This window comes from Acipenser ruthenus, chromosome 23 (genome assembly GCF_902713425.1).
Source record: "Acipenser ruthenus chromosome 23, fAciRut3.2 maternal haplotype, whole genome shotgun sequence".
Lineage (NCBI taxonomy): Eukaryota > Metazoa > Chordata > Actinopteri > Acipenseriformes > Acipenseridae > Acipenser > Acipenser ruthenus.
Window position 1 is genome coordinate 9,050,660 of NC_081211.1, and position 13,929 is coordinate 9,064,588.

General features: G+C 44.9%; 1 protein-coding gene across 4 annotated transcripts in view; it reads right to left on the minus strand.

Annotated features, from left to right (window-relative positions):
- The window catches only part of LOC131699745 (transcription factor Gibbin-like), a 70,691-nt gene extending 64,655 nt beyond the window's left edge, over positions 1-6,036 (minus strand). For 3 of the 4 annotated variants that reach the window (XM_058997721.1, XM_058997720.1, XM_058997719.1), the window contains exon 1: positions 5,019-6,035. In XM_058997721.1, the coding sequence (XP_058853704.1) occupies positions 5,019-5,160 (142 nt within the window). In that variant the 5' untranslated portion in view covers positions 5,161-6,035. Of the gene's footprint in view, positions 1-5,018 lie in introns of all 4 variants that reach the window. The other variant, XM_058997722.1, reaches the window with a different exon arrangement.
- Between the last annotated feature and the right edge of the window lie 7,893 nt (positions 6,037-13,929).

The window sequence follows — 13,929 nt, forward strand, 5'->3', positions numbered from 1 at the left end:
GGCTAAGAACGTCCGTTATATAACTAGGACCCTGACCGTGCAAAGCCTTGTAGGTCAACAGCAATATTTTAAAGGAAACACAGGACTGGATACGAATCCAATGCAAACGCTTCAGGACCAGAGTAATGTGTTCTGAAACGTTCAAGTTTCATTTGCTGATAACACACAGCTGTGCACTCCATGACACTGGCTTACTTCAATAAAATCACCGGCTGATGTAACCTGGGTATGTAACCCAGGCAACTAGAACACAGAGCAGCTCCTGAACTCAAAGCAGTTTCACACTATTTAAACATGGAACAATATCAAAAAGCACACACGCACACTGAGGAAGTGCAAAGCGAACCTGGAACCATTGCAAAATCCTAACTGTCAGCCCCTGGGAAGCCTGCAGAGAAGTGAAGAGGTGTTCCGACTGCTGAGTCCTCTGCAAGGGCAGCTTTTCAACTGCATGTTTGCTGCTGTCTTTAAATATTTCATTTCAATCTTTTTTGGATGCGCAGTGGTGAGCGCATCACTCCCCCTGAATATCAAGCGACTCCCGAGCGAATGCACCCGTACCACACTGCCCCAAGAGGCTGCGCAGCTCCTCGAATCACTGTAAACCTGCTTATAATAACGTGGACCTCAGTTTGCAGGATCACAGCAGCATGCTTTTTCCGTTTACCATAGCTTATCATGGTTTGCCATGTTTTTAATATGCTTGACCGTACCTCACTGTGCTATACAATGCTTCCCTATGCTTTACCATGCTTTCACTGTGCTTTATTATGCCCACAGTGGATGTAGTCCCAGGTGGCAGTGGATACAGTGAAGCTGGTCGAACACATCAACGTTCTCTTCATACAGCTGCTCTAGTTTTGAATTGAAAGGATGTATGTCACTGAAAGACTTACTTCATTTTCTATGGTAAACTTATAGAAGAGGAGATATGAATCAAGTGGCTGTACTGCAGACAGAGACAGCAGGTGCATATTTACAGCTTCTTAATTTTATTTATTTTTTTAAACAGATTTTCATTCCCCCCCCAACCTATTTTGCTGTAAGTGTTGTCTTGTGCACGGCAAAGTGCCAGCTGACAACATCTTTAAAGACAAGGATAAGGGCATTCATTATGTACCAAGTTCCTTTAAATTAAAACCTGATTCATAATAAGTTTGTACGTACAGGTGACCCTGTCTCTCATAGTCTCGTGAGCACTGTGGGTGACAGAAACACAGTTTTACTTTGCAGTCCTCCTGCCCAATCAAAATGCTCACAAGAAGACACTATTGTACCATAAGAGACAGGGTCATCGGTACGGAGTAACATCAAACTTTTCATCTAGAGTATTAACTGTGGTACCGAAAGTTTCATCACAAGGGGATACCGGCTTGTTCACAGACAGCAGATTGGAGGTGTGATGTTCCTAAACTACATCATGGCTCCAGCGGAGAATACAAACTTTAAACACTAAAATACATAGAATCCTTTTCATTTTTTGCTTGCTTTGGTCTCTAATACACTGAGTGAGAGCACATAGGTTACCCTGCCCAGCCCACAAGTGAAAGAGGAGATAGAAGAAAGCAGGAGGTGACAGAGAGGAGAGGAGAGAATGCACCATGCAGAGAGGAGAGGAGAGAATGCACCATGCAGAGAGGAGAGGAGAGAATGCACCATGCAGAGAGGAGAGGAGAGAATGCACCATGCAGAGAGGAAAGGAGAGAATGCACCATGCAGAGAGGAGAGGAGAGAATGCACCGTGCAGAGAGGAAAGGAGAGAATGCACCGTGCAGAGAGGAAAGGAGAGAATGCACCGTGCAGAGAGGAAAGGAGAGAATGCACCGTGCAGAGAGGAAAGGAGAGAATGCACCGTGCAGAGAGGAGAGGAGAGAATGCACCGTGCAGAGAGGAAAGGAGAAAATGCACCGTGCAGAGAGGAATGGAGAGAATTCACCGTGCAGAGAAGAAAGGAGAGAATGCACCGTGCAGAGAGGAAAGGAGAGAATGCACCATGCAGAGAGGAAAGGAGAGAATGCACCATGCAGAGAGGAGAGGAGAGAGTGCACCGTGCAGAGAGGAAAGGAGAGAATGCACCGTGCAGAGAGGAAAGGAGAGAATGCACCGTGCAGAGAGGAAAGGAGAGAATGCACCGTGCAGAGAGGAAATGAGAGAATGCACCGTGCAGAGAGGAGAGGAGGGAATGCACCGTGCAGAGAGGAAAGGAGAGAATGCACCGTGCAGAGAGGAGAGGAGAGAATGCACCGTGCAGAGAGGAGAGGAGAGAATGCACCGTGCAGAGAGGAAAGGAGAGAATGCACCATGCAGAGAGGAGAGGAGAGAATGCATCGTGCAGAGAGGAGAGTAGAGAATGCACCGTGCAGAGAGGAGAGTAGAGAATGCACCACGCAGAGAGGAAAGGAGAGAATGCACCGTACAGAGGAGAGGACAGAATGCACCGTGCAGAGAGGAGAGGAGAGAATGCACCGTGCAGAGAGGAGAGGAGAGAATGCACCGTGCAGAGAGGAGAGGAGAGAAAGCACCATGCAGAGAGGAGAGAATGCACCGTGCAGAGAGGAGAGGAGAGAATGCACCGTGCAGAGAGGAGAGGAGAGAATGCACCGTGCAGAGAGGAGAGGAGAGAATGCACCATGCAGAGAGGAGAGGAGGGAATGCACCATGCAGAGAGGAGAGGAGAGAATGCACCATGCAGAGAGGAGAGGAGAGAATGCACCGTGCAGAGAGGAGAGAATGCACCGTGCAGAGAGGAGAGGAGAGAATGCACCGTGCAGAGAGGAGAGGAGAGAATGCACCGTGCAGAGAGGAAAGGAGAGAATGCACCATGCAGAGAGGAGAGGAGAGAATGCACCGTGCAGAGAGGAGAGAATGCACCGTGCAGAGAGGAGAGGAGAGAATGCACCGTGCAGAGAGGAGAGGAGAGAATGCACCGTGCAGAGAGGAGAGTAGAGGATGCACCGTGCAGAGAGGAGAGGAGAGAATGCACCGTGCAGAGAGGAGAGGAGAGAATGCACCGTGCAGAGAGGAGAGTAGAGGATGCTCCGTGCAGAGAGGAGAGTAGAGGATGCACCGTGCAGAGGAGAGTAGAGAATGCACCATGCAGAGAGGAGAAGAGAGAATGCACCGTGCAGAGAGGAGAGGAGAGAATGCTCCGTGCAGAGAGGAGAGGAGAGAATGCACCGTGCACGTTCATGGAGCACTGTGGTTATTTCACAAAGAGGATGGCCAAATAACCCACAAGCCCCTACAGGTTGTTTGCAGCTATCCTACTGAGTGGAATAAACACAGCACTCTGTGGATGTGCAGGAGCATTGTGTTTATATAACAATGTAGAATGTGTGGAAAGGAAAGAATGTTTAAACCTAAATTAAACTTTAACCCTAACGCTCACACGCTCTGTCCCAAAAGAGGCTCTGTTTGCTAAGAATATACAGTACATACTATATATGGCCTATAAATAATTATTCACTGCCTGGCCACTTTATTAGGACCAAATGGATTGCCCTAGGGTGTCCTCCTGGTATACCCTGGCTACCTTGATTACTCTGGAAGACAGAAGGAAGGCTGTAGTTCACTTTAGCACTGTTGCAGATGCACCCAACAATGCTGCATGGGTACCCTGCTAGCAATGGCAGCTAACAAGATGGTAAAGCACCCATCCATGACAGAGTCTTCAGACATGCTAACCATGCTCTCCAGATCTCAATCCAACTGAGCATGTGTGGGATGAACTTGCTCAACACATTGGTCATGCACGACATGATAATGACTGAACGGATCCCTGAAGACACCTTCCAGGCCCTGTGCAGTCTACGTAAATTAGCCCTAGTGTCATAGCTAAGGGTCTGACATTATTACCAGAGCAGGATCTGCCAAAGAGAAAACACCTATGTTTACAGAACAGCTATTTGAACATGAAAAGCAGCAGTATACTCGGAAACAATTATTTAAAAGTTACTTAGGAATAGTATAATAATAATAATAATAATAATAATAATAATAATAATAATAATAATACAAGATGCAAGTATGCTCATTGAAAGGCTAACACAATCTCTCGTTTAACCCGTACACTCCCGGACTCTTTCTATAGTGTGGCATGGGTACACCCGTTTCTGTAAACTGCGTGGCTCTGTCACACCACAAACACGCCCCCTCCTCCGCGCGCTCACTGAGCCAGCAAGGACCACAATTTACCGGAGATCCGCTGCCAATTAAAAACAACAGGTAGCCTTTTAAATATCGGGCTGTAATTAGCCCGCCGACTAGTGGACAGTGCCAAGCCGTCACAACAGCTGTCATTCAAACCGGAATGGGGGGGGGGGGGGGGACCCATCTTCCATGTCTTTATTTACAGCTGCCTTTGTTTGCGTGTTCAAACATAATTTCATTAAGACCTCGTTGTATTTCACAACACAACAGTGTTCAATAAATTAAATACAAAACTATGCGCATTTTTCAATGGGCTAGCGAGAGCCTATCGTGTATATGTATACATTATTTTGTAAGAATAATGCATTGTGAAAGAATGTAGCCCCCATTCTGCGTTGGCTATCATCGGGACAGTATTCAAAACAGAATAAATGACTGAATATGTAAACATTTTATTGACACTGTCAAAAGCACGCGCACTTGTGTACATATTTTAATAAGAGCTATACAATACCGACTGCTGTGACGCGTGTAAAATGCATACCAATAAATAAATAAATACATTATTAAAATCATTCAGTTACCATTTGAAAAAAAAACACACACTTCTAAATACTAGCATTGGTCATGCAGTGATGATTGTATTTATAATAATTAGTGCAGAGGTCAGTAAGTTACATCAATGGGAAAGACAACAACACGCACTGAATGATTCACTAAGCACACCTTTCCTGCACAGTGTACGGTATGGATACGGTTAACACGCTACGAAATACTACAGCCCATATTAATAATGCACGCCATCACAGCTGGATCCAATTGAAAACTATGCAAATATTCGGTGTATACACAGAAAACACATTGCTTACCGGGCTGCGGTGAATTAACGGCGTCGTCGCTGCCGACCTGCCCTTCTTGCTGAGGCTCGGTCCGAGCGATATTCTGAATCTCCTCTTTTCCACTCGGATTCATCGAACCATCTGCTGCACGAACGACCTTAACAGACAGCATTTTACATGTCAGCCCGAGTGCATAGCGCTCTCTCCTCTCTCTTCTCTCCTCTTGTCCGTGTCTCAATAAAAAAAAAAAAACCAAACCGCAGCTTGGCTCAACACACAAGAAACAAAAAAACGCCAAGAAAAAAGAAACGCGACACGCAAAGCTCTTCGCTCTTCAAGGTGCACGATTATCGGTTATAGATCCGTAGCGAATTGAGAGGAAGAAAGAAAGGAGAAGGGCGAGATGCAGTGGAATACGTTTTCACCAGTGAATACTGCCCTCCTAGTCTTCTGGTATCTGCCCACCCCAGCTGCTTTGCCTATGCTAGCTGCTTACCTACCACGGGACGGGCTTGCCTGTCAACAGCATCCGGGACTCCGTAGTTTTTGTGGGGTGCATTCTGGGAGTTGGAGTTTTTTTTTTTGAGTGCAGCGCGAAGGACTCACGCAGAACCCTGAGTCCATGCATGCAGAAACATTGGAATACATCCACGGTCTATACTTGCCACAACACGACTGAGATTAAACACAGCTGACTGCAAATGTCGGTATAATAGCAAGATCTAAGAAAATGAATTTCAATGGGGACAGTGATAATGTTGTTAGTGCTAGAAGATGTAAGAAAACTGATTAAAACACCTTTAAGGGGGTAGCTGCGCTAATGTTGCTGGCGTACATGTGTCCTGCGTCTGATTCATTCGGTGTAAATCTGCAGTGAAATCCATTATCCAGTAGCCTAGAGAGAGGCATTACTTTGTAAGCTGTTCCTCAGAAACACCAGTCTTTGACATAGAAGCACCTGCCAACCGAGCACCGCCTGTCAGCCCTCTATCGAAGTCCTGAGGTCTTGCTGGAACTGACAAAAGGGATATGCAGCTTTTATACAATACAGAATCCATGTGCAAAGCAGTTCATTATTATTATTTATTTCTTAGCAGATGCCCTTATCCAGGGCGACTTACAATTGTTACAAGATAACACATTATACATATATCACATTATTTTTACATACAATTACCCATTTATACAGTTGGGTTTTTACTGGAGCAATCTAGGTAAAGTACCTTGCTCAAGGGTACAACAGCAGTGTCCCCCACTGGGGATTGAACCCACAACCCTCCGGTCAAGAGTCCAGAGCCCTAACCACTACTCCACACTGCTGTTCATTGTGAAGGACAGTTAAGTCACACAAAAGTGTGTGCTGCATATCGCAGGTGTTTCTTCGTTGTTGTCCAGCCCCAGATTTGTGTGCAAACCAGCACACATCTGTGTCTTAGTTGGTTTTCCCATTTCAAGTCAAGCACGAATTCGAATGGGAGTTTTAGTTTTACAGTGTAGCTCCCTCTTCTGGTAGCTAGTGGTAATACCCCTAATAAAAACATTTAAACTGGCCTTGGCAGACAGGGCAGCTGTGGTCTTTATCATGTAACGTCGAAACTGAAAATGTGTGCATTTATTTATTTTTTCTGCTTGATTTGCATTCATCAGTAAAATCTGATCAGAAATTGGTTTTGTATGAATTGAAGGATCCACGCTGCTCTTACTTACTGTATGCGAGTGTAGCACGCTCCCGATTGCAGTGCACTGATCACAAGATCCACTTCATTAGTTTAGCTGATCTGATCAAGTGAACCAAGTTAGACTGATCATGGGAACTAGCCTACAGAGCAGGATCTAGAGGATGTGAAGAAACGTTTTCTGTGCGCTATAGTGCAAATATAATTCACTCTCTTTATATAGTTTGTTTATCTACCCCTTTTCCCTGTATTCATTTTTAACATGGACAGGACTTAACCGAATCTGCCATTTCAAATGAAAGTGGACTCCGCTGTTGTGCACAATGCATTTGTTGTACAATGGGGTACATTAGCAGGACAATGGACAACGCGATTGCACTCTGTGGACGTGTTAATGGTTACTGATAGTACATTTGTGTGCTTATTTTAATATGCAAAAAAGATCATCCAAACTTCTATAAATAATCTACGTCATTTGCATAGGGAATATTGAGGAGAACATATACAATGAAATCCGAGGTTTATATCAAGTGAAAATTCACCATTTGTTCCATTCTTAATATCTTGTCTCAACACAGTTTATTGTAATTTTAAAAAGAGCAAAGCTGAAATAATATTCTTTTAAAAGTATGGGGGGGGGGGGGGGGGCATGGTCATAATAGTATATTATATGAGAAATCTCCTTGCCATTCACTTTAACTGGGATTCCAAATTCCTATGATAGCAAGACACAGGGCAGTTTGGATAAACACACGTCACAAAGGGTCCCATTGACGGCAAAGCAACAGCAGCCTGTTCCCAAGTTCCCATTGCCGTGTAATGTGCACTTCCCTGTGAAAACTCCTATTCCTGAAAGCATAGTGTACAGTGCCTTGCATAAGTATTCACCCCCCTTGGACTTTTCCACATTTTGTAATGTTACAACCTGGAATTAAAAAGAATTTAATTGGGATTTTTACCATCTGATTTACACAAGATACTTAACACTTTGAAGGTGCAAACTATTTTTAATTGTGACACAAAAGTTAATTAAACCAAAAAAAGACATTTGTTGGTTGCATAAGTATTCACCCCCCTGAGTCAATACTTGGTAGAAGCACCTTTGGCAGCAATTACAACGGTGAGTCTTTTTGGGTAAGTCTCTACCAGCTTTGCACATCTGGATCCTGAAATTTTTGCCCATTCTTCTTGGCAAAATTGCTCAAGCTCTGTCAAGTTGGATGGGGACCGTTGGTGAACAGCAATTTTCAAGTCTTGCCACAGATTCTCAGTCGGATTGAGGTCTGGGCTTTGACTGGGCCATTCTAAGACATTCAGGTTCTTGTTTTTAAACCACTCCAGTGTAGCTTTGGCTGTGTGTTTAGGGTCATTGTCCTGCTGGAAGGTGAACCTCCGCCCCAGTCCCAGGTCTCTTGCAGACTGAAACAGGTTTTCCTCTAGAATGTCCCTGTATTTGGCTCCATCCATCTTGCCCTCAATCCTGACCAGTTTCCCAGTCCCTGCCGATGAAAAGCATCCCCATAACATGATGCTGCCACCACCATGCTTCACCGTGGGGATGGTGTTCTCAGGGTGATGAGCAGTGTTGGCTTTGCGCCACACAGCGTTTTGCGCTAAGGCCAAAAAGTTCAATTTGGTCTCATCAGACCAGAGAACCTTTTTCCACATGTTTGCTGTGTCTCCCACATGCCTTTTGGCAAAATCCAAACGGGATTTGATATGGGTTTTTTTCAGCAATGGCTTTCTTCTCGCCACTCTTCCATAAAGCCCAGCTTTGTGGAGCGTCCGGGTTATAGTTGTCCCATGGATGGTTTCTCTCATCTCAGTTGTGGATCTCTCCAGCTCCTTCAGAGTTACCATTGGCCTCTTGGTTGCTTCTCTGATTAATGCCCTCATTACCTGGTCACTGAGTTTTGGTGGACGGCCTTCTCTAGGCAGAGTCGCAGTTGTGCCATATTCTTTCCATTTTTTAATAATGGATTTAACAGTGCTCCGGGAGATGTTCAAAGTTTGGGATATTTTTTTACCAACCCTGATTAGTGCTTCTCCAGAACTTTATCCCAGACTTGTTTTTGATAGCTTCATGATGCTGTTTGTTTAGATATGCTCTCTAACAAACTCTGGGTGTATTTAAGCTGAGATCATGTGACACTTTAATTGCACACAGGTGGACTCCATTCAACTAATTATGTGACTTCTGAAGGCAATTGGTTGCACCAGAGCTTATTTAGGGGTGTCACAGCAAAGGGGGTGAATACTTATGCAATCAAGACTTTTCAGTTTTTTATTTGTAAATAATTTTGAAAAATATGTAGATTTTTTTCCCCACTTCGACATTACAGACTATTTTGTGTAGATCAGTGACAAAAAATTAAATCCATTTTAATTCCAGGTTGTAACACTGCAAAATGTGTAAAAGTCCAAGGGGGGTGAATACTTATGTAATGCACTGTAAATACACATATTTGTATCACTTCAAATAAACACAGCAATTGTTTGCCTTATTGACGCACTACCTGTTACACTGCATTAGGAACCCGGCAGACAGTTTAGTTTGCTTCCGGTAAATGATTGAACACACACTGCATAGAGCAGCACGATTTCTTTAAAATGTCTTCAACGAAACACCAGCTGCATCAACGATCGCTCTGTCCAGTACAAGGGATCATTCATGTGTCTGTTGTTATTTTGATATGTATTTATGTTTTTATTTGAACTTCCTGTACACTCGCTGCGCTGTGTGATTAGCGCTTCATTACCTGACCTCCCACACACACACTATATTCAGATCACTGCAATACCTTACACCAGCTCTCCCAGCATGCACAGCAGAACATAACTCACTCATTTCATTCCAGCAGTCTGTAAACACCAGCACCTGCCTCCACTGAGAAGGTAACGATGGCAGACTGGGAGAGACACCGGCCAAGACCTCCAGCTCTCCTTTCTTCATTTATTTATTTAACTGTTTTACTTTGATGCATTTATTAGTTATCCTGCGCAAGCACATCTCAACAGTGCAATATGTGCAGAGATCCAGGAAGCTAAATAGTAATATATCAATTCTAACTAGAGGGACACCTCACACCGGGACACAGATTTGAAAACGATAACACCTGGAAAATGTTTAAAATGTGCAGCTGTTAAAGACAGGTACAATGAGAAGCAGGGCTGTGTTTGAACACTGTTAAAGACAGGTACAATGAGAAGCAGGGCTGTGTTTGAACACTGTTAAAGACAGGTACAATGAGAAGCAGGGCTGTGTTTGAACACTGTTAAAGACAGGTACAATGAGAAGCAGGGCTGTGTTTGAACACTGTTAAAGACAGGTACAATGAGAAGCTGGGCTGTGTTTGAACAGCAATGCGAGTGGTTGGGCTATCCCCATCCTTAATGTCATGCTGTTTATGGAGCACTGTATCTCCTGAAATAATACAACTAGAGCCTTGAAGTCAGTTACTGTGGGGTCTCTCCCCCCCAGCTAAGAAAACCAGTAAGGAGAGCCCCAGCTGTATGGATCAAGGGGCTGAAACAATATTACAGGATCACTGAAAGTGTGTGGAGGAACTACAATGAGGAGCATTCGATTACACAGGAAAACTGTACAGTTCAATTGTCATTGTGAGGGATAATCTTAACAACTGTTATTAAATAAAGCAGGGTGCAAGTAACACATCACCACCAAATCTTCACAAACTGTTTTCTACTCCCTACCTTATATAAAAATATATAAAAGGCAAATTATAGGCTCTTAGGCTATATATTGATTTGAAGATATTCCTACAATTCAAGGAATTTATATTTTAAGCGGTTCTTAAGCAGATGAAAGAGAGATCCTCTCTTTTTTTATGAAAGAAACATTATACTGGCTCCCTTCTCTCATTATTTATTTCTTAGCAGACGCCCTTATCCAGGGCGACTTACAATTGTTACAAGATATCACATTATTTTTACATACAATTACATTATTTTTTACACATTATTTTTACATACAATTACCTATTTATACAGTTGGGTTTTTACTGGAGCAATCTAGGTAAAGTACCTTGCTCAAGGGTACAGCAGCAGTGTCCCCCACCTGGGATTGAAGCCAGTCTCATTCACTGTTTGTTTCTGAGTGGAGGTTGCTCAGCTGGCCTCAGTGACATGCCAGACACCTACCCTGTTGCCTGGCCCCTGCCTCCTTCCCTTCCCTCTGCTCTGACCACGCCAGCCCCTGCACCTCAGCACGGCCATGCTCTCGGCACGGAACGCAGACGACACGAAGCAGTACATGCAGAAATTAATGACCAGCTTGAGCCACTGCAGCATGAAGCCCACCTGAGCGGCGACGTTAAGACTGTCCTGGGGGTCCTCTCTCTCCTGATCCGATATCACCGTGTCGGTGCCCAGGAGGCAGTAGGTGACGTAGCGCGGCAAAGTCAAGACCACCGAGGTGACTGTGACCAAAGCCTGGAGCCGACTGGATCGCCTGAGTCGTGCCCTGGTGTTGCTGATCACCCGGCTCTGGCTGTCTCTGAATACCCTGGCCGTGCTCTGGAAGTGCAGTGCGATCAGGACGCTGAAGGAGATGTTGACAGCCATCGGGAGGCAGGCCGCCGCCAGGGTGTGGATCCAGACCACCACTCTGGACAGGGGGGCGCTGTGGTGGAGGCAGCGGTAGCTCACCGGGAGCAGGCTGTAGTTGCTGTGGCTGCTGGACGCAGGCTGGGCCTGGTAGAGCCAGAAGCTGGGGATGCTGATGATCTGGCAGGCCAGGACTACAGCCAGCACAACGGACAGCGCCACGCGAGGCCGGGAGAAGTGGCGACGCAGGCTCCCGTTGCGCAGCACCAAGTAGCACTCCAGCGTGAAGGCCGCCACGATCCACTGCGAACTGGACAGGGTCCAGTACTCGTTGAAGGTGATGATTCCACACAGCAGGGCATCGCTGCAGCTCTGGAGGGGATAGGAGTGACTCCAGCTCAGCGTCACGTCTACCAGGCCCCCCAGGATCATGAAGAGAGTGTCCACCACCGACAGCGACAGCAGGTAGGTGACCGTGGTCTTGGACATGCCGCACGGGCGACAGCTCAGCACGAAGATGGTCAGCAGGTTGGCTGAAAGACAGGAATAAGACACCGTATTATCATTCATTCCATTTCTTTCGTTTTAAATCCCCCTTACTATTTGATGGTGTTTGCAAGTGTTCTGAGTGGTTCTGGGTTCTGCTGCTCCTCCAGTATTGAGTTCATTTTAAATCTGCCTTTAAATCCTGACTGGGGTTGACAGACAGACAGGGAGACAGACAGATAGGCAGACCGACAGGGGGGCAGGCAGGCAGGCAGGCAGGCAGGCAGACACAGGCAGAGTCCGAGCTGAAATCGATTTAATCTCGATCCGCTGCTGATGGAAATGAACAAGCCTGGCAATCTTGTGCCCCATCAGCTTAAACTGCCGTTGGGGAACGTAAATAAAGTAGACCATCAACCAGGTCTGCTTTCCAGTTAATAATTTCCTGCAGAGAGCACGAAGGAACCCAGGAAGAGTAGAACAAACACAGGACTTCAGTGTGAAGTGAAAACTTGCAGTGAGAATGAAAAGGTAACCAAGAACACCCTCAAGGGGAGGTCACTGTCCAGGGGCCTGAAGCCGGAATGGAAAAGGGCACTTACCGGGAATACCGACGATGGAGATAAGCAGGTAATAGATTCCTTGGAAAACTAAAAATGAGTTCCACCTGCTCAAGAGCTCCACCATGATCCAATAATAACACTATTAATAATCGATTGACTTATTTAAAACAAAAATCATATAAAAGCATGTGCAAGGCGGCCCATCAGTTTTTATCCATCCTTAACAGATCATAGTGTGAACAGAGCTGCAGGAAAGCAATGCAGTAAAGCTGTGAAGACTTCAGCGGCTTGTACCGCTCAGTGCTGCTGTCTAACCGTCTGAAGCGATCTCTGGCTTCTCCCTGTGCACGGTGCATTGTGGCTGCAGGGTGGCGCTGCTATTTGTGTTTACTAGTGAATCGCGTCACCTGCTTTTTTACGCTGTCGGAGTGTGGGATCGCTCCGGCTGTGAGAGCCGGGGTCCAGGTCACACTCACGCATCACCGGAGACTCACACCACTTGGATATATTCAAGCAATCAATCCAGCGCCAGCCACATCCCTGCAAACACACCCGACCTTCCCTTTGTTACTAAAACAAATATTACAAGAAGAAAAGATTAATGAACATGGAAGTGCTTTTGTGTTTACTTTCTGCAGTTTATCTTTTATCCCCATGTTTACAGTGGCAACCAATTCATATTGTAGACTGGTGAGTATTTTAATTCTTGGAAACAAAACACTATGGCCAATAGTGTAGTTAAATCATGCGAAGTACTCAATGTTTGAATTTGAAGTTGTTTCATCTTTAATGGAGCTGTCATGTGGGTCTATTTGCAGAAATGATTTTTTTCCATGTGTGTATCAAATCCTGTGTAGGTCCACTTCTTTATCACACAGTGACTCAGAGACGGCGGAAGCTTCCTCGGTGCTATTTTTAGTTTCCCATCGAAACACAGTTCGTGAGTTAATATTTAAAATAATTAAGCTCAATTGCGACCAAAGCATGAAAAAAAAAACACAGAAATGTAGTTCTGGTGTCTTAATTATGATGGTTAAATAAACCACACAAACAGCGTTTCATTTTCTTATTTCATAACAATCCCCATCTGAAATGGCAGAAACGTGAAATAACTAGCATTCTTTTTAATTGCACTTTTAGGTACATGTTTTATTTATAAAACTGTAGACTGCTCGGTGCATTAACAGTATTTCACAGTAAATAAAGTTGGAACACAAACGTGAGCCAGACACACCTGTATGTTTACAGTTTACAGGCATTACATTTCAACTAAAATATACTGGCAAAATGTTTCAGATACTGCCAAGCATGGTCTATAGCAGGGGGTCCCCACACTTTTTGAATGGAGGCCATATTTAAAAACGGACTCACCTTTCTTTGGGGGTCGGTAGGGCAGGCCGGTGTTAGTGTGACCCCTGTGCTTCCCTCTCACTGGCCAGTTTTCCGATGTCTGGTTGGAGATTACAAACTCCCAGTAGCGATGCTAGCTGATTGAGGGCCCTACAGAGATATTTTTTGGGCTCCCCTCTCTCTTTTTCATATTTATTTGTTTCTTACCCACTCGTTTAATCTGACTGTGTTTAAAACGTTGATAGACCTGTTCATTGTGAAATGAATTGAGCTAATACAGTAACAGGGTGATTTTCAAAG